The following is an 18,224-nucleotide window of genomic DNA, read 5'->3' as shown; positions in this document are numbered from 1 at the left end:
CAGCTCAAGTCACAGTGAGGGAAAATTTGTGGCACCTTAGAGACTAACAAATTTATTAGAGCATAAGCTTTCGTGGGCTACCCACGAAAGCTTATGCTCTAATAAATTTGTTAGTCTCTAAGGTGCCACAAGTACTCCTGTTCTTTTTGCGGATACAGACTAACACGGCTGCTACTCTGAAACCTGAGGGAAAATTGTTATCCTATGATATCTGTTGGGTGTGTGGCACTTTTGAAAATCAGGCATGTGCCTAAATGTGGATTTATTTAGGAGTGTAGTTTTAGGCCTCTTTCTGAAAATCGTTTGTGTGTGTGTGTGTGTGTATTGTAAAAAGAAAAAATAAAACCTTCTGTCCTTCAGCAATATGACAGGATAGCAGAGAAGGATTTATTCCTCTCTGAGGCCCTGATTCAGTGAGGTAATTAACATATGCATGCTGAGCTTGTGACTAGCCTTATTTAAGTTAATGGAATTGCTCATGTGCTTAAAGTGACACGTGTGCTTACGTATCTTGCTGAATTGACACCTTAAAATATGTGTTTTATGTGGTGTGTTACTTGCCAAACTAGCTAATTTCTCACTAATAATTTTTTTTACTCTATTCTAGTCCTGCAGAATGGGCTGAAAGAGAACTTTGCTGATGTCCAGGTCTCTGTAGTAGAATGCCCTGATCTGACTCATGATCCCTTCAACTTTCCTGTTAAAGGTAACATACTGTTCTAACCATAAGCTATGACTCTGCCAATATTTCATAGCTGATTCTTCATAATTAGAAACTCTTGAAGATGATGGCAGAGGAAGAGTGGTCTTGTGGATAAGCTACAAGGCTGGGAGGTAGGAGAGCTGTGTGTTATTCTTGGCTCTGCCACTGGCTTGATGTGACCTGACTAGGACAAATCACTCAAGTGCTCTGCATCACTATTCCTCATCTGTAAAATGAGTTTAACAAACAGGTTTAATTCTCTATTGTATGTTAAGGGTTTTGACATCCTCAGATTGAAGGGGCTATGTAGATACCAAGTTCTGTCTTGCTATTCAACTTCATTCTAATAATGAGCTCAGTCTCTGTTTATTTAAACTCCCACCATTGCCCCTACACAAGATAGGTGAAAGCATTTATATCTGTACCTTCTGCTGTCTTTGCATGATGACACTATGAACTATGCCTCATTAGAGCACCGGTGTTCCTCAATTGTTGCCTAGTAGATTTTGTGTGTGCTTGTAGAGCAGTACTACTTTTGAAACAGGCTGGCTAGCTTTCAGAAGTGAACCAATACCTTATGCATGTTTTTCTTCCAATTCAGGCCTACTTTACATGGATTTGTAGAACCCCTAACTTATCTTAGTACTCAGAAAAAAATGGTGATTTAAAACAGAGGTTCTTAACCAGGGGTCCAGGGCCCCCTGGGGGGCTGCGAGCAGGTTTCAGGAGGTCCTCTAAAATAAACCAAAGAGCAAGGCCAACATTAGACTCACAGGGGCCCAGGCAGAAAACAGAAGCCCAAGCCCTACCATGCGAGGCTGACGCCCAAGCAACTTCGCTTCACAGGGGCCCCTGTGGCTTGGGGCCCCAAGTAGTTGCCCTGCTTGCTACCCCTAACACCAGCCCTGGCTTTTAATCTACTGGATATGCAGAAAAACAGTTGCCGTGGCACAGGTGGGCCACGGAGTTTTTAAAGCATGGGGAGGAGGGGCTCAGAAAGAAAAAGGGTAAGGACCCGATTTAAAAGACTTTCTGAAAACTTAAAGGACGCTTTTGAGGAACAAATTCTCTGTCTTATTATACTTCAAGTGCACAGAGAGAATTTTAGACAGATTCTCTTGACAAGCTAACTTGCCTTATTCCTGTTCCAGGAATCTGTGGGAAGCCTAGAATAGCAGATGTGGGAGGTCCTCCTTACCTTGTGCCTCTTGTACAAAAAGATAAAGTGAGTTAATTTATAGTCATGGCTTTTTAGTGCACTTGCCAAAGAAAGAAGCATATGTAGTCATATTTTAAAATACTATCCTGGCGAACACTGACTAATGAATGCTGCAGGATTCCACTTATAAAAAGAGGCTTGCATTGTGAAAGCATTATGGGCCAAGCATCTTGGCCTGTGCTGAGCATAAGAACATGTCAGAAATCCAACAGCTGAAGCTGCATGCAAAAGTTGTCCCTCTTCTGGTACCTACTAAATACTGTGTGGCTGTTTCTTCAAAAGCTGTCTGAGAGAAGCCACAGAGGGATGTTGGAGGGAATTACTTTATAGTCCATGGCATGGTCTGTATGTTTATGTATTGTATGCTACCTGTCCCTCGCATCTAGCCATGGCCCTCCATTCTGATTATTACTATTGTTTGTAAAAACAGACTGTGTATGGGGCCGGTATAGGCCAAAGTAGAGTTCACATTAATACTTGCTAATGCATTGTCTTTTGGTAGAGCATGGGACCTACCAGAATCTGATTCTATGTGACATCACTTAAGGATATTTTCATTTTTTGCTTTAAACAATGTCACTTGCACAGAGATCAGTAATTTGGCCCTTAGACAGGATGGGGCCAAGCTTGTGCAAGAAGACACTGCAGTCCAGCAAATAAGTGGATATGTGCCCAAGTCATTACCTTTGAACTTGACCAGATGCCAGTGCTGTTCGGATTTGAGGATTGTGCTCAAACCAATCTGTACAAATAAATAATAATGATATTTGGATAAAATCATCAAGAAATTGCAGTGGAATGTAACTGAGATGAGAATTACAAGGCAGGAAAGTCAAAGGTACATAAATGTCTGTCTCTTGTGCAGGTTTATGACCTGAACACCGTTGCAAAGCAAATAGAGTTGCCTGGAGCTTTCATTCTTGGAGCTGGAGCTGTGTCCTCTAGGATTCTTGGAGTAAATGCTGAGGTCAGTAAACATGTATAAATGTGCAGAAGTTCTCAAAAAATGATTTCATTGATAGAGCAAATATTTCTACACTGATAACTTGTATGTACCACCATAAGTTTGTATGACACTTTACAAAGATAATAAAGACAAGGTCTCTGCTAGGAGTTACTTATTACTTAGGTAATAAACCACATTTTGTGTTTATAAATTCTACAAGGAAGCATATGGTTACTATGGGGCTAACAGGAAGCAGCATCTAGTTGTTGCTATACTGAAATTTGCAATTAGCTGGCCACATTTTTAATACCAGAGAAGAGGGGGAAAATGTCAAAAATGGACTCCAAAGAACTGCATGGTAAATTGCTTTAAATACCCAGTGTTAGTCCTCATTTTAAATATCACAAGAGGAAAAAATAGTGTTATTCAAGATGCTATTGTTTTAAGACTTAAGCTTTAAGATCAGGTAAGGATCAGAAGTTAAAACATGATTTAGTTGGTCTGTCCTACATGGTGAAATAGATAAAGAAAGCAGTTTTGATTTGAGGTGAAGGGAAAACTCCAGTGTAATATGAAAAATGTTCTAACTGCTACATCTAATTACAAAGAAGAGTACATGACTAAACATGTTCCTAAGTGAGTGAAATACAGTCAAAGAAGAAAACTAAATCAATTGAAAGCTGGCATCTTAACAGCCTGATGCACAATAGGAGTGAGAGAATTTTGCTCTTGGTAGTAAATATGATAACTCAGAGACTTTCAAAGTCACTGCACGTTTTTATTATTTAAATAAAATAGGAAAATATTTTTATTTTAAAAGTAAGTAGTCAAATTAACCATTTAAATTATTATAGGCCTTTCAAGAGCACTCAAAGTTGGTCTAGCTTTGCTTCTATTGAAGTCTATGGAAGTTTTTCTATTGAATGCAGTGAGAGCACAGTTAAGCTAATAGTATGAACGCTTTTGAAAATGCCACCTGAAAACTCTTTCATTTCAATACTTTGTAACGGAAGTTGAATGCTCAGTCCTGGTCATCATCACTAAGCTAGGCCTCCTGCAGAGATATATTAAGTTGGTTACCTCATTGAGAAACTGTCCCATTTAGTGTTCTGTTATTTATACAGGGACTTGAATCCAAGTCCCTAGATAAGAGAAAATTCCTTAATACATGTGTTTTACACTTAGTCAATTTTAAATTAAGAGTTTTCCTTTAAAATAGTTATGTGTTTTGCTAATCTATATGGACCTAATCCTGAGAGGTGAAAATTCTATTGTAGTTCTCAGGATTGGGCCCTAACTTGGGATGCTATCTACCTAGTAATAAAATCAACTGACTAGAACTAAGCAATGTTACATGCTCTTCTTTTCAGTTTATCCCAGTTGCTCAAGCTGAGAGTGAACAAAAGCCTGCTGTAAATGCGAGTTACACTGCTCAGATTAATCCTGCAGATGGAGGGTGCCTTCTGGAGAAGTACAGCAACAAATATAGTGACTGTGAATTTGGACTGCTGGCCAACCTGTATGCCAGTCAGGGCCAACCTGGCAAGGTGCGTATTTGGATAAAATGTCACTTCTTCAGTAGGTGATAGCTAAAGTTAAACTTCTTTCTTTCAGGCCTGCCTTTTCTTTCAGGGAATGCTGATGTTAATATTAATCCCAAAAATCACATAAGAGAAATAATGTCCTTCACAAGAAAATGAAGTTGATGTGAGGGAGTGGATTCCCCAGGGGATTGGTACTGGGATATGGTACTTTTCACCCTTAAATCACCCATTGTAATTCAGCCCAGGTTGGTAGTGACTGAAAGTTATTGTCATCTGATGCTTGATTGGCCTGTGTAAACTGAGGTTTCTGGTCTTAGTTCAGTTCCTGGTGGATGAGTGTCTCCCTCAACACAACTGGCACTAGGTGGTCTCAGCAGAGAAGCAAGAACTGAATGGTGCATGAAAATTGAACAACCTTTTTATCCCTAGAGAGTGTTCTTTCATGACAGGTTTGAGGCCTGTTGGGTGGGAGAAGGAAGCTTACATCTCTACTTCATGTGCTGTGCCTGTTGTGTGACTAAATAAAGAACTTCAGAAAAGCAAATTCTTACATGCAAAAAACAAAACCTGTTGAATATTTTAAGGATACAAAGGAAGCAGCACCTGTGAGAGAACTTACTTTAACAAAGATGATAGGATACGTAGCAGCATTGAAATACATGATGTAAATAGCAAATATTCACAAAACATTACAGCATGTGATAGGCATGATAAATGTATGTCTACTCTCCAGGTTATTGAAGTGAAAGCCAATGGAAGAACTGGACAGCATAACTTTGTGACCTGTATGAGACAAATTATAGAAAAATGCTATGGAGATAAACCAGTTGGGATAGGAGGTACATTTGTTATTCAAAAGGGGAAAGCAAAGATTCATATTATGGTAAGTTGCTCTTGATTCAGGCTCTTTATCTTTCTAAAAGATAATGATGCAGGACAGTTCAGGATATAAAGACGTAAGTGCACTTAATTTTTTTTTTTTTTTTTTGCAATAATGTGCACTTTCTGAAAAGTGATAAACAGAAAGTACAAAAACGCCAAAATTGTATATCCCTTGACCCTAATACTCCCATCTTTTGTTGAGGCAAAGAAGCTGTAGAAACAAAAGGGGATGTATAAGGACTTGGTGAAACACATAGACAGTAGAATAGTGTGAAAAATAACTAAAAAATTAAAAAATCAGTTAAACCATATCTCTGATTGTTGTTTAACTTCGAGATTTATAATTTTTTTTTATAAATTTTATAAAATATTACAATTATTTAATATATTTATGCAATAGCTATACAGTTCTTACTGATTGTATTTGCTTGCATGCTTACCAGAATTCGCTTTCCATTTTACAAGCAGAACTTTCTGAAATGTTAAACTTTTACAAGTCTCCAGTGATTCTTGTCTCTGACAAACCTATCAAATGTCAAAGATGAAATTCCTGTCTTCTTGTCATGCTGCTTTCATCTACCTAAAATTCAAAGGGTAATTTTAAAAAATCTATTACTCTGAAGAATTCCCCACCCCCAGAAGTGGGTCTAAACATGATACCAATGGTGCTCCCCTTTGGAGAAAAGCACCATTCCTGAGTCCTCAGAGTCTATAACACTCCTGAAACAGATGTCTTGAATGTGTATGCCTTAGGCTGTATTCACATTGGGAACAGTATTCACAACACTTACTATCAAGGTTCTATTTAGGGCTGTCGATTAATCGCGATTAACTCAAAAAAATTAATCACGATTAATCTCACTGTTAAACAATAGAATACCAATTGAAATGTATTAAATATTTTTGGATGTTTACATTTTCAAATATATTGATTTCTATTGCAACACAAAATACAAAGTGTACAGTGCTCACTTTATATTATTTTTGATTACAAATATTTGCACTGTAAAAATGATAAACAAAAGAAACTATTTTTCAGTTCACCTCATACAAGGACTATAGTGCAATCTCTTTATTGTGAAAGTGTAACTTACAAATGTTCAGTCACAAATTTAATTAATGCATTATTTTTTTAACGAGCAACATCAGCATGGAAGCATGTCCTCTGGAATGGTGGCCGAAGCATGAAGGGGCATATAAATGTTTAGATATCTGGCATGTAAATACCTTGCAATGCCGGCTACAACAGTGCCATGCAAACGCCTGTTCTCACTTCCAGGTGACATTGTAAACAAGAAGTAGGCAGCATTATCTCCTGCAAATTGTAACCAGACTTGTTTGTCTGACCGATTGGCTGAACAAGAATTTGGACTGAGTGGACTTGTAGGTTCTGAAGTTTTACATTGTTTTTGTTTTTGAATGCAGTTATTTTTTTTTACATAATTCTACATTTGTAAGTTCAACTTTTATGATAAAGAGATTGCACTACAGTACTTGTATGAGGTGAATTGAAAAATACTATTTCTTTTGTTTTTTACAGTGCAGATATTTTTAATAAAAAATAAATTTAAAGTGAGCACTGTACACTTTGTATTGTGTTGTAATTGAAATCAATATATTTGAAAATGTAGAAAACATCCAAATATTTAAATAAATGGTATTCTATTATTGTTTAACAGCGCGATTAATCATGATTAATTTTTTTAATCACTTGACAGCCCTAGTTCTATTATGATTTCCATGACTAAAGTGGATAGGGATAATAAAATCATGGTCTAGATTGCTATTCCTGTTACAATTGTAATCACAGTTTGGCTAATGTTGTTCTCAGAAAAAAATCTGTCCACATCAAACACAGCTGAAACTGACATAGTTCTGATCCCAACATGATAGAACAAATGTAACATGTGGATACAGGTTACCTGATTCTAAGAATTCCCCATTTGGTACCCGAGGCAGTGGAGGCAGCCATTGGGTAAAAGCTTATGGTTCTGAATAGAGAAACAATCGTGGATACTGCTTTTGCTGGTTAAGAAGAAATAGGGAGCAGAAAAGAATTTAGGGCTAGTGAAGAAAAGTAGCTTAGAGAGAGAAGTTTTGGTCCTAGTATCTTCATTCAACTGATAATGCTTTTTTATAGCCCCCAGAATTTTCTGCCTGTCCTTTAAACACTGACGAGGAACTGAATAATTGGCTCAGTTTTTTTGAAATGAAGGCTCCGTTGATTTGTCAGCCAGTACTAATTTCAAGAGATCCAGTAAGTCTCTATTTTGTGTTTGTCTATGAGTAACTTGACGTGTAACGATTCTGTCTTGGATTTGTTTTTGTTGTTTTGTTTTGTTTTTTCTGTTCAAGAATGGGAATTGTTTATGGATTATATTAAAGTCTTTGAGGTGTTGGAATGGGTGGCTCAGGGGACTGGTAATAGAATATAACTAAGCCTTTCACTTTTCACTGGTTTGAATTAAACCCAGGTCAATAGTGACTGAATGCTGATGCATGTTCAGTAACAAGAGTGAAATGTTTGTTCCCAGTCCAGTTCCTAGTGTGTAAGTGTCTGCATCCCAAAACAACCAGCACAACTGCATTAATTTGGACATCTAGTTAGCAGTCTGAGAAGACAGACCAAGGAATGAATGGGGATGGAGACTGAATTATCCGTACTTCCATGTGGTCCATTCAGAAATGGGTTGGGACACTTTAGCAGTGCTATGTGGGGAAGCTGGTATTAGCACTGCACTGTATTTGTAGTATGGGCAAATCAAAGCCTGACAGCCTTGGGTATTAAAATATGGACTGAGCACATTTCACAAGCACTAAATTCAATAGCAAAAAATATTAAAGGTATGAGAAAATCCATAAGCATGACTAGTATCCCTATCATTAGGAATATTGTTACATTTACATTAAAGTATATACATTAACCAAGAGTCTTGGGAGGAAAACTAATTACCAGCTTTATTTTGTATATCTTTTTAAAAAATGTATAACAATTTAAAAAATACTTATGCCAAGTAGTGGGCACAGTAGTGGGACATGGTGTTGGTTTGCACATGCTCAAGTGCCTTACTCCATTGGGTCTCTATTTAGCAGTGTCCTAACTATAAAGGGAAGGGAACCGCCCTCCTGTGTACAATACTATAAAATCCCTCCTGGCCAGAGACACAAAAATCCTTTTACCTGTAAAGGGTTAAGAAGTTCAGGTAACCTGGCTGACACCTGGCCCAAAGGACCAATAAGGGGACAAGATACTTTCAAATCTTGGTGGGGGGGAGGCTTTTGTTTGTGCTCTTTGTTTTGGGGGTTGTTCGCTCTTGGGACTAAGAGGGACCAGACCTCAATCCATGGTCTCCAAATCTTTCTGAACAAGTCTCTCATATTTCAAACTTGTAAGTAACAGCCAGGCAAGGCGTATTAGTTTTATCTTTGTTTTCTCAACTTGTAAATGTTCCTTTTGCTAGAGGGGTTACCTCTGTTTGCTGTAACTTTGAACCTAAGGCTAGAGGGGGTTCCTCTGCGCTCTTTGAATCTGATTACCCTGTAAAGTTATTTTCCATCCTGATTTTACAGAGATGATTTTTACCTTTCTTTCTTTAATTAAAAGCCTTCTTTTTAAGAACCTGATTGATTTTTCCTTGTTTTAAGATCCAAGGGTTTGGATCGGTGTTCACCAGGAAATTGGTGGAGAAGTCTCTCAAGGCTGCCCAGGGAAGGGTTATAGTACTTGGGAGGGAGATATTCTCGGGGGGAGGTAGACAGAGTTTCCCAAATAACTCATAAATAATTTGGGTGTTGGCAGCAAAACCAGATCTAAGCTGGTAGTTAAACTTAGAGGTTCTCATACAGGTCCCCACATCTGTACCCTAGAGTTCAGAGTGGGGAAGGAACCTTGACAGGCAGTCTTTGGGCCCAGTGCTCAATTGCCTATCGTTTCCCAAAAGCTAGTGATGAGTACTATAGGAATGGACATATATCAACAGCTGTTAATGGAATATTCTTCTGAATGAAAGCATCTGACATGTAAGTGCTGTTTTTTATATAATGATTGTTCTTCTTCGAGTGCTTGCTCATATCGATTCCAATTAGGTGTGCGCGCGCCGCGTGCACGATCGTCGGAGAAATTTTCTACCCTAGCAACACACGGTGGGTCGGCTGTGGAGCCCCCTGGAGTGGCACCTTCATGGCGCTGGATATATACCCCAGCCGACCCAGCGCCCCCATAGTTCCTTCTTACCGCCCCTGACGGTCGTTGGAACTGTGGAGCGTGGCATAGCTGTTCTCCACTCTCCCTAGCTTATCCTGTCAATTCTTGTAGATAGTTGTAGTTATAGTTGTTGTATAGTCTTTAGATAGTTATTCCTGTTCATTGTTAAATAGTTGTAAATAGTTAGCGGGGGTTAAGGGGGCTTCTTCTCCCCCCTTTCTCCCCAGCGCATAGCCGGGCTCATGCCCAAGGCTCCTGGCTTTAAGCCATGCGCGTCCTGTGCTAAGCCTATGCCAACGGGAGATCCGCACGACTCGTGTCTGAAGTGTCCAGGAGAGTCCCACCAGACAGATAAGTGCAAGATCTGTAAGGCTTTCAGACCGAGGACCAAAAAGGAGCGGGACTTTAGGCTTAGGCAGCTCCTCATGGAGGCGGCACTTAGCCCAGATCCTCCCTCGGCGCGCCAAGTTCCGGCACCGAGCGCCTCGGTGCGCAGCGCCCCTGCGGCACCGACCGGTACTACGCCGCGAGCAGACGCGGATAAGGCCTCACGGCACCGGCCTCCTTCGGCACCGCGGCCGCCACAAGGGCCCCGGCGCCGTTCCCTGTCTCCGGGGCATAAGAAATCCCGCAAGACGCAGGGGACTGCTGTCCTGCAGACGCCGGCTCCCCCGGTACCAGTGGTAGAGCCGCGTCCGACTTTAGAGCGCCAGAAGTCGCAGATATCGGCTACACCGTTGACTCCGGCACCAGGGCCGTTGAGTCCGGTGCGGACTGGCTCACCACCTCGATCAGTGGTGGAGCCCTGTCTCCCGTCGACTCCGGAGACATTTGCGACGGCAAAAGACCTTATTGCGCTCATGGAGCCGGCGCCATCTCAACCCGCGGCACCGCCCGCTCCTCGCACAGTGCAATCCAGGGGCAAGCCTGCCCTGGTACGCCCGCCGTCTCCGAGCGTGGACTCGCGGCACCGCTCCAGGTCTCGGAGCTGGTCCCGACGCCGCTCGCAGTCCCAGCGCCGACTTTCACCCCGGCACCGGTCGTACTCGCGGCCTAGGTCCTCTTCACGGCACCGATCTATGTCTCGGCACCGTCAGGATCATCGGTACCGATCAGAGTCACGACGTAGTTCTCGGCACCGGTATGAGCGCCGCTCCAGTTCGAGGGGCCGCTCCCGGTACCACGTCTACAGGCGGTCGTCCTCGTCCCGGTCCAGATCCGGGTCTCGGCACTGACAGGGCCAGCGGTACCGATCCCGATCACGGTACCGCTCACCGGCACCGCGCAGGGACCGATCGCCTATGGACCGGCACCGATCGGCACCGTATCACACCGAGCCCATTCAGCCGCGTTCGGCACTGCCTTGGCCTTCGAGATCAGTGTCTCGCTCCTCCGACGGGGCTTCGCGATCAGCATACCCTCCTCAGGGTCAGGCTGCCGCTGACTTGGGTCACTGGCAGGAGGCGACAGAGGACCCTGTGCAGGACCCTACGCATTGGTCTTTCTGGACCCCGTGGGCGTATCACCAGCCGCAAGGGGCTCCACCATCAGCCTCTCGCTCGGCACACTCTGAACCCAGAGTCTCGGAGGCCACCATCTCCCGCCCCCCCCCCCCAGGGGGCATGGAGGCTCCCGTGCCTACACCACCTCAGGCCATGGACCCCGGGGCAGGGGATCCTCCGCTTCAGGGACCCTTAGAACAGGACCCCCCTTTAGACCCCTTGCCCCCGGAGGCATCCTCCTCATCTTCCCCGGATGAGGCGGTGGCGGGCACAACAGCCTCGGGCCCGCCCCCAATAGATCTTCGTGCCCACCAGGACCTATTACGTAGGATGGCGCGTAATATGGACCTCCAGGCAGAGGAGATAGTAGAGGTGCAGGACCCGGTGGTGAGCATCCTGTCGGCTGATGCCCCATCCCGGGTGGCATTACCACTGATTTGGACGATTCAGGCTAATGCCACTACCATATGGCAAACCCCTGCCTCCATTCCACCCACAGCCAGGGGGTAGAGAGGAAGTACTTCGTCCGCTCCAAGGACTATGAGTACTTATATACTCATCCTCCACCGTACTCATTGGTTGTGTCTTCGGTGAACGCAAGAGAGCGTCATGGCCAGCAGGCGGCAGCGCCCAAATCGAAGGACGCTAAGCGCTTCGATTTGTTCGGGCGTAAGGTGTATTCGGCGGGGGGTCTGCAGCTCAGAGCCGCGAACCAACAGGCGCTCTTGAGCCGCTACAGTTACAACTCATGGAACTCCATGGGTAAATTCAAAGAGTTGGTTCCCCAGGACTCAAGGGAGGAGTTCGGGGCCTTAGTGGAGGAGGGTAAGAAGGTGGCTAGGACCTCCTTACAAGCCTCCTTGGACATAGCGGACTCGGCCGCCAGGACGCTAGCATCAGGCATCGCCATGCGACGCGTCTCCTGGCTCCAGGTTTCGGGCTTGCCACCAGAACTGCAGCAGACCCTGCAGGATTTACCTTTCGAGGGCCAGGGGTTGTTCTCAGAGAAGACGGACTCTCGATTACAGAGCCTCAAGGACTCGAGAACCATCATGCGCTCCCTGGGGATGCATGTCCCAGGGCCCCAGCACAGACCCTTTAGGCCCCAGCCTCAAAGGTTCTACCCTCCCCCGCCTCGTCCGAGACAGGACTTCGCCAGAAGGCGGGGACGAGGTGGTAGGCCAAGGTCGACCGCCCCTCAACCCGGTCAGAACCAGGGCCCGCCTAGGCCACCTTCAGGTCCTAGACAAAACTTTTGAAGGTGCGCTCGAGGACGGCGCCCCAGCCACTACCCAGGATCCATCTCCTTCCTTTCGGGATCGCCTCTCCCGTTTCCACCGTGCTTGGTCCCTCATAACATCAGACCATTGGGTCCTTCGCACGGTGGAGAGGGGATACGCTCTACAGTTTTCTTCGTTTCCCCCCCTCCCACCCCCCCTCCCCGTCCCTCTTCAGGGACCCTTCTCACGATCATCTCCTTATACAGGAGATTTTTGGCCTCCTCTCTATGGGAGCCATAGAGGAGGTGCCACCAGAGTTAAGGGGCAGGGGGGTTTATTCTCGCTATTTCCTGATCCCCAAGTCAAAAGGGGGTCTGCGACCCATTTTAGACTTACGCGGACTCAACAAATTCATAGTAAAGTTGAAGTTCCACATGGTCTCCTTGGGGACCATCATCCCTTCCCTGGATCCTGGAGACTGGTTCGCCGCCCTCGACATGAAGGACGCATATTTTCACATAGCAATCTACCCCCCACACAGGCGCTTCCTTCGATTTGTAGTAAACAAGGTGCACTACCAATTTGCCGTCCTTCCCTTCGGCTTGTCTGCTGCTCCGAGAGTGTTCACAAAATGTATGGCTGTCGTTGCAGCATACCATCGTCGGCAAAGGATACAGGTGTTCCCGTATCTAGACGATTGGCTGGTGCGCGGCCGCACCAGGGAGCAAGTTCAAGCCTACGTCCAGATAATACTACAAACATTCCATGAGTTAGGCATCCTATTCAACAAAGAGAAGTCCACTCTGGAGCCAACCCAGAGAATAGAGTTTATAGGGGCAGTCCTAGACTCCAGACTCGCCCGAGTTCTTCTACCAGACAATCGGTTTCACACCATCACAAGCATCATTCGAGGGCTCCAGGCCTTCCCGATTACCACAATAAGGACGTGCCTCGGCCTGTTGGGTCACATGGCCTCTTGTACTTACGTAACCAGGCATGCCAGACTTCGGCTTCGCCCACTTCAGGCCTGGGTATCATCGGTGTACCGTCCTTACCTGGACAACCTGAACATGGTGGTCACGGTTCCAAACTCGGTCTTGACCTCTGTCACCTGGTGGTTGGATCACAAGGCGGTTTGCGCAGGAGTGCCGTTTCACGCCCCACAACCCTCCCTGCACCTGGTCACCGACGCTTCATCTCTAGGTTGGGGCGCTCACCTCGGGGAGCACCATACCCAGGGCCTGTGGACCGCATCCCAACTAGCTCTGCACATCAATGTTCGAGAGCTGATGGCGGTGCGCCTAGCCTGTCAGGCATTTCTTGGTCTCCTACATGGCCGTTGCGTGTCAGTCCTCACCGACAACACCATGGCCATGTTCTACATCAACAAGCAAGGAGGAGCCCGATCGTCTCTCCTATGCCTAGAGGCTATCCGCCTGTGGGAGTTCTGCATTGTCCACTCGATACATCTCACGGCATCGTTCCTTCCTGGAGTCCAGAACACGCTAGCGGACCGTCTCAGCAGGTCCTTCCAGACACACGAGTGGTCGATTCGTCCAGACATCATCTATTCCGTCTTCCAGAGGTGGGGATTTCCCCAGGTCGACCTGTTCGCATCTCGAGCCAACAGGAAGTGCCACGCGTTCCGCTCCCTACAAGGGCGATCTCCGGGCTCCCTGTCGGACGCTTTCCTTCTAACGTGGAAGGACCAGCTGTTCTACGCTTTTCCTCCATTCCCACTGGTCCACAGGGTACTGCTCAAGCTACGCAGAGACCAGGCACGTGTGATTCTAGTCTCTCCAGCTTGGCCAAGACAGCACTGGTACACCACGCTTCTGGAGCTATCGGTTCAAACACCGATCACGCTTCCCCTGTGCCCAGATCTGATCTCTCAGGACCACGGCCGACTCTGTCACCCCGACCTGCAGTCGCTCCACCTCACGGCATGGATGCTCCATGGCTGAATCGGACAGAGCTGCAATGCTCGCATCCCGTGCAACAGATTCTGCTGGGAAGTAGAAAGCCCTCTACATGGACCACCTACTTAGCCAAATGGAAGCGTTTCTCCTGTTGGTGCGAGCAGCGAGCCACGCCCCCCTTGCAGGTGTCTATCCCCCTTGTGCTCGAATATCTCCTATCCCTGAAACAGCAGGGCTTGGCGATATCTTCAATCAGGGTTCACCTGGCCGCTATATCGGCATTCCACCCAGGAGGACCCGCTTCCTCGGTCTTCTCTAACCCAATGGTCGTCAGATTCCTTAAGGGCTTAGAGCGACTGTACCCACAGCAACGCCAACCCGTTCCGGCGTGGGATCTTAACCTGGTTCTCTCCAAGCTCACAGGGCCCCCGTTCGAGCCATTGGCTACCTGCTCACTCATGCACCTATCTTGGAAGACAGTCTTCCTTGTAGCCATCACTTCAGCACGGCGTGTTTCTGAAATCAGGGCCCTTACGTCTGAGCCTCCATATACAGTTTTCCATAAAGACAAGGTGCAGCTTCGCCCCCACCCTGCCTTTCTTCCCAAGGTAGTTTCACCTTTTCATGTGAACCAGGATATATTTCTCCCGGTCTTCCATCCTAAGCCGCATGCTACCCGTCAAGACCAGCGTATGCACTCCTTGGACGTACGCAGAGCCCTGGCTTTCTATATTGAGCGTACAAAGCCGTTTAGGAAGTCGACACAACTCTTCGTTGCAGTGGCCGACCGGATGAAAGGCTTACCGGTCTCCTCACAACGTCTCTCCTCTTGGATTACGTCCTGCATTCGTGCCTGCTACGACCTGGCCGGTGTCCCGACGCCGCACCTCACCGCCCATTCCGCGAGGGCCCAAGCCTCCTCGACTGCCTTCCTGGCTCATGTCCCGATCCAGGATATTTGTAGAGCGGCGGTTTGGTCATCGGTACACACCTTCGCCGCTCACTATGCGCTAGTACAGCAGTCCAGAGACGACGCTGCATTCGGATCAGCGGTTTTACACACAGCGATGTCTCTCTCCGACCCCACCGCCTAGGTAAGGCTTGGTAGTCACCTAATTGGAATCGATATGAGCAAGCACTCGAAGAAGAAAAAACGGTTACTCACCTTTGTAACTGTTGTTCTTCGAGATGTGTTGCTCATATCCATTCCAAACCCGCCCCCCTTCCCCTCTGTCGGAGTAGCCGGCAAGAAGGAACTGAGGGGGCGCTGGGTCGGCTGGGGTATATATCCAGCGCCCTGAAGGCGCCACTCCAGGGAGCTCCACAGCCGACCCACCGGGTGTTGCTAGGGTAGAAAATTTCTCCGACGATCGTGCACGCGGCGCGCGCACACCTAATTGGAATGGATATGAGCAACACATCTCGAAGAACAACAGTTACAAAGGTGAGTAACCGTTTTTTACTTATTATTTGTATTAAATTAGCGCCCAGAGAAATCAAGAACCAGGGCCTGTTGTGCTAAGCACTATTTGTTTGTGCAAAGACTGTCTCTGTTCCAGAGCTCACAATTTGAAAGTGACAAGATGCAAAAGAAAGGAAAAACAGACAAAAGGATGGAGTGTGTATTGCACAGTGCCTAGCAAAGTGGGGTCCTGGTGATGGGGGCTCCTGGGTACTATGGTAATACAAATAATTAATAATAAAGTGGATACAATTTGCTTAATAGTCTCAGTTTGCCCCCAAATTAGCTGTTAGGCCTAATCGCACTAATATTTTTGCAATATAATAACATATTATATCTCTAAAAGGCAAATACCATTGTGCCAATGGGAACCTCTTCATTTAGGCAGCTGGTGTGCAGAATCCAACACTTATCATATAGTTCATTATCATGTTACCTGTGCTTCCTCCTGTCAGTACCTACCTGTTATCTCTCAAAATTGGGCCAGACACTATCTTTTTGTTTTTGTACAGTGTGTGGCACAATGGGGCCCTAATGTCTGATTGTGGGCCCATGAACGACCCTACCTCAACACAAATACTAGAGCCTGACTTAGAACAACTTGATTGCATGGAAGAACTGTTGTGTGTTGTAGTGCAGAAAACCTTTTTGTTTGAGGCCCCTCCAACATGCTATGAAAACCTTCATGGCCCACCTGTGCCACAATAACTGTTTTTCTGCATGTCCAGTAGATTAAAAGCCAGGGCTAGCGTTAAGGGGTAGCAAGCAGAGCAATTGTCTGTGGCTCCACACCACAGGGGGCCCTGCAAAGCTGAGTTGCTTTGGCTTTAGCCCCACGTGGCTCGGGCTTCAGCTTTCTACCCTGAGCCCCAGGGAGTCTAATTCTGGCCCTGCTCTCTGGTTTATTTTAGCAGACCCTGAAACCTGCTTGCAGCCCCCCAGGGGGCCCCGGACCGCTGGTTGAGAACCGCTGGGTAGAGGACTGGGAGTCAGGACTTCTAGATTCTATTCCTAGTTCTATCACTGTCTCAGTGTGACCTCAGGAAGCGACTCTCTGCCTCAGTTTACCAATCTATAAAATAGAGAGAGTACTAGGTTACTTGAAAGTCTTTTAAATAATTAAATGTTTATAAAACACTTCGAGATCCATGGAAGAAAAGTACAATATTAACTGCAAAATACTGAAGCATTACTTAAATACTCACGTAACATAAACTTGTCTCTTTTCTAGGGGTTTGATCTGCGAGTGGAGCACACCCATTGTTTCAGTCACCATGGTGAAGGAGGACACTACCATGAGGACACGACACCAGATAGTGTGCAGTATCTGGGATATTTTTTACCTGCAGAACTTCTCTTTCGTATTGATAGACCCAAGGAGTCTCATATGGTTGGGAGAGATTAAATCCATGGATGCACACTTAGTTTTGAGTGTACGGATAGCAATTAATTTTTAAAAATGAAATATTGGATTTGATCATTCTTTTAATTGACATCAAGCACACATATGAAAAGCTGGCATTTTATTGCAGTCTTAGCCTTTTTTAAAGAATGGGACACGTTCAGAGTTTAGATAGTTATTTGAATTCAAACAAACAATTTCAATCACAATTTAATTTTTATCCAAACATCAAAGCCAAATAGTTTGTATTAATGATTTATTTTGTTCCATTTTGATTACGTTAGGCAGGCATTACTAGGTGATTTTCTCTGGCTATAGAAAGCCATCATTGAATTAATGAGAGCTCCACATTCTAAATGGAAGAGGAAAAGAGATGCAAATCAGGAACCATGTGGTAACTATACTACAATTCAGACTCTGATATTGACATGGCTGTGTGCCATTCTAGCCATATGTGCCCTAGTGGGTTATATGTGGGTAATGGGATTGGCCACTTATTTTAATCAGTGATTAGAAGAGACTTGTTTGAAATAAGAGGAAGGCACTTGTAGTTCCACTCATGTAACTTTTAGCTCAGCAGGACTACAGGGTGGTGCAATCCTACATCTACAGGAGTCAATGGCAATACCCCCATTGATTTCACTGAGAGCATAGAGGACCTACAGGTATGGAAATGCAAACTTGTCAAAGAGGCAGGGGTGAAAGTAACCCTTACAGGATTTACCAGTACTGCCGGAGTCCTGAGGGGGGCGGGGCCTCATCCAGGAGAGGCGGGGCCTCAACCGGAAGAGGCTGGGCCTCTCAAGATTTAAAGGCCCTGGGGCACCGACTGTGGCTGGGAGCCCCAGGGCCTCTAAATCAACCCGGGACTCCCAGCTGCAGAGGTGGCTGGGAGCCCCCGGGGCTCAGGGGCAAATTAAAGGACTCGGGGCTCCCCGCAGCTGCGGGAGCTCTGGGCCTTTTGAATCCCCGCCCGAGCCCGGCTGCCGGGCTGGGGCCGCGATTTAAAGGGCTCGGGGCTCCCGCCGCTGCGGGTCGCCCCGAGTCCCTTAAATCCCGGCCCCAGCCCGGCCGCCAGAGCTGCGGGGGGGAGTTAAAGGGCTCAGGGCTCTCCGCAACCGTGGGAGCTCCAAGCCCTTTAAATCCCCGCCCCAGCCCAGCTGCTGGAGCTGTAGGGGGGATTTAAAGGGCTTGAGGCTCCCTGCAGTGGCGGGGAGCCCC

At 46.0% G+C, this 18,224-nt stretch overlaps 1 protein-coding gene across 1 annotated transcript in view; it reads left to right on the top strand.

The window, feature by feature from the left end:
* Positions 1-17,254, top strand: part of C1H11orf54 (chromosome 1 C11orf54 homolog) — a 29,634-nt gene extending 12,380 nt beyond the window's left edge. Inside the window, exons 3-9 of the mRNA XM_065405939.1 lie at positions 608-706; positions 1,855-1,928; positions 2,788-2,889; positions 4,239-4,415; positions 5,146-5,295; positions 7,435-7,551; positions 16,833-17,254. Of these exons, the coding sequence (XP_065262011.1) occupies positions 608-706; positions 1,855-1,928; positions 2,788-2,889; positions 4,239-4,415; positions 5,146-5,295; positions 7,435-7,551; positions 16,833-17,006 (893 nt within the window). The 3' untranslated portion in view covers positions 17,007-17,254. The remainder of the gene's footprint in view (positions 1-607; positions 707-1,854; positions 1,929-2,787; positions 2,890-4,238; positions 4,416-5,145; positions 5,296-7,434; positions 7,552-16,832) is intronic.
* The last annotated feature ends 970 nt before the right edge of the window (positions 17,255-18,224 follow it).

This window comes from Emys orbicularis, chromosome 1, assembly GCF_028017835.1.
Source record: "Emys orbicularis isolate rEmyOrb1 chromosome 1, rEmyOrb1.hap1, whole genome shotgun sequence".
Classification (NCBI taxonomy): Eukaryota; Metazoa; Chordata; order Testudines; family Emydidae; genus Emys; species Emys orbicularis.
The sequence above is the reverse complement of the archived record's forward strand: the minus strand, read 5'-3'. Positions and strand labels throughout refer to the sequence as shown.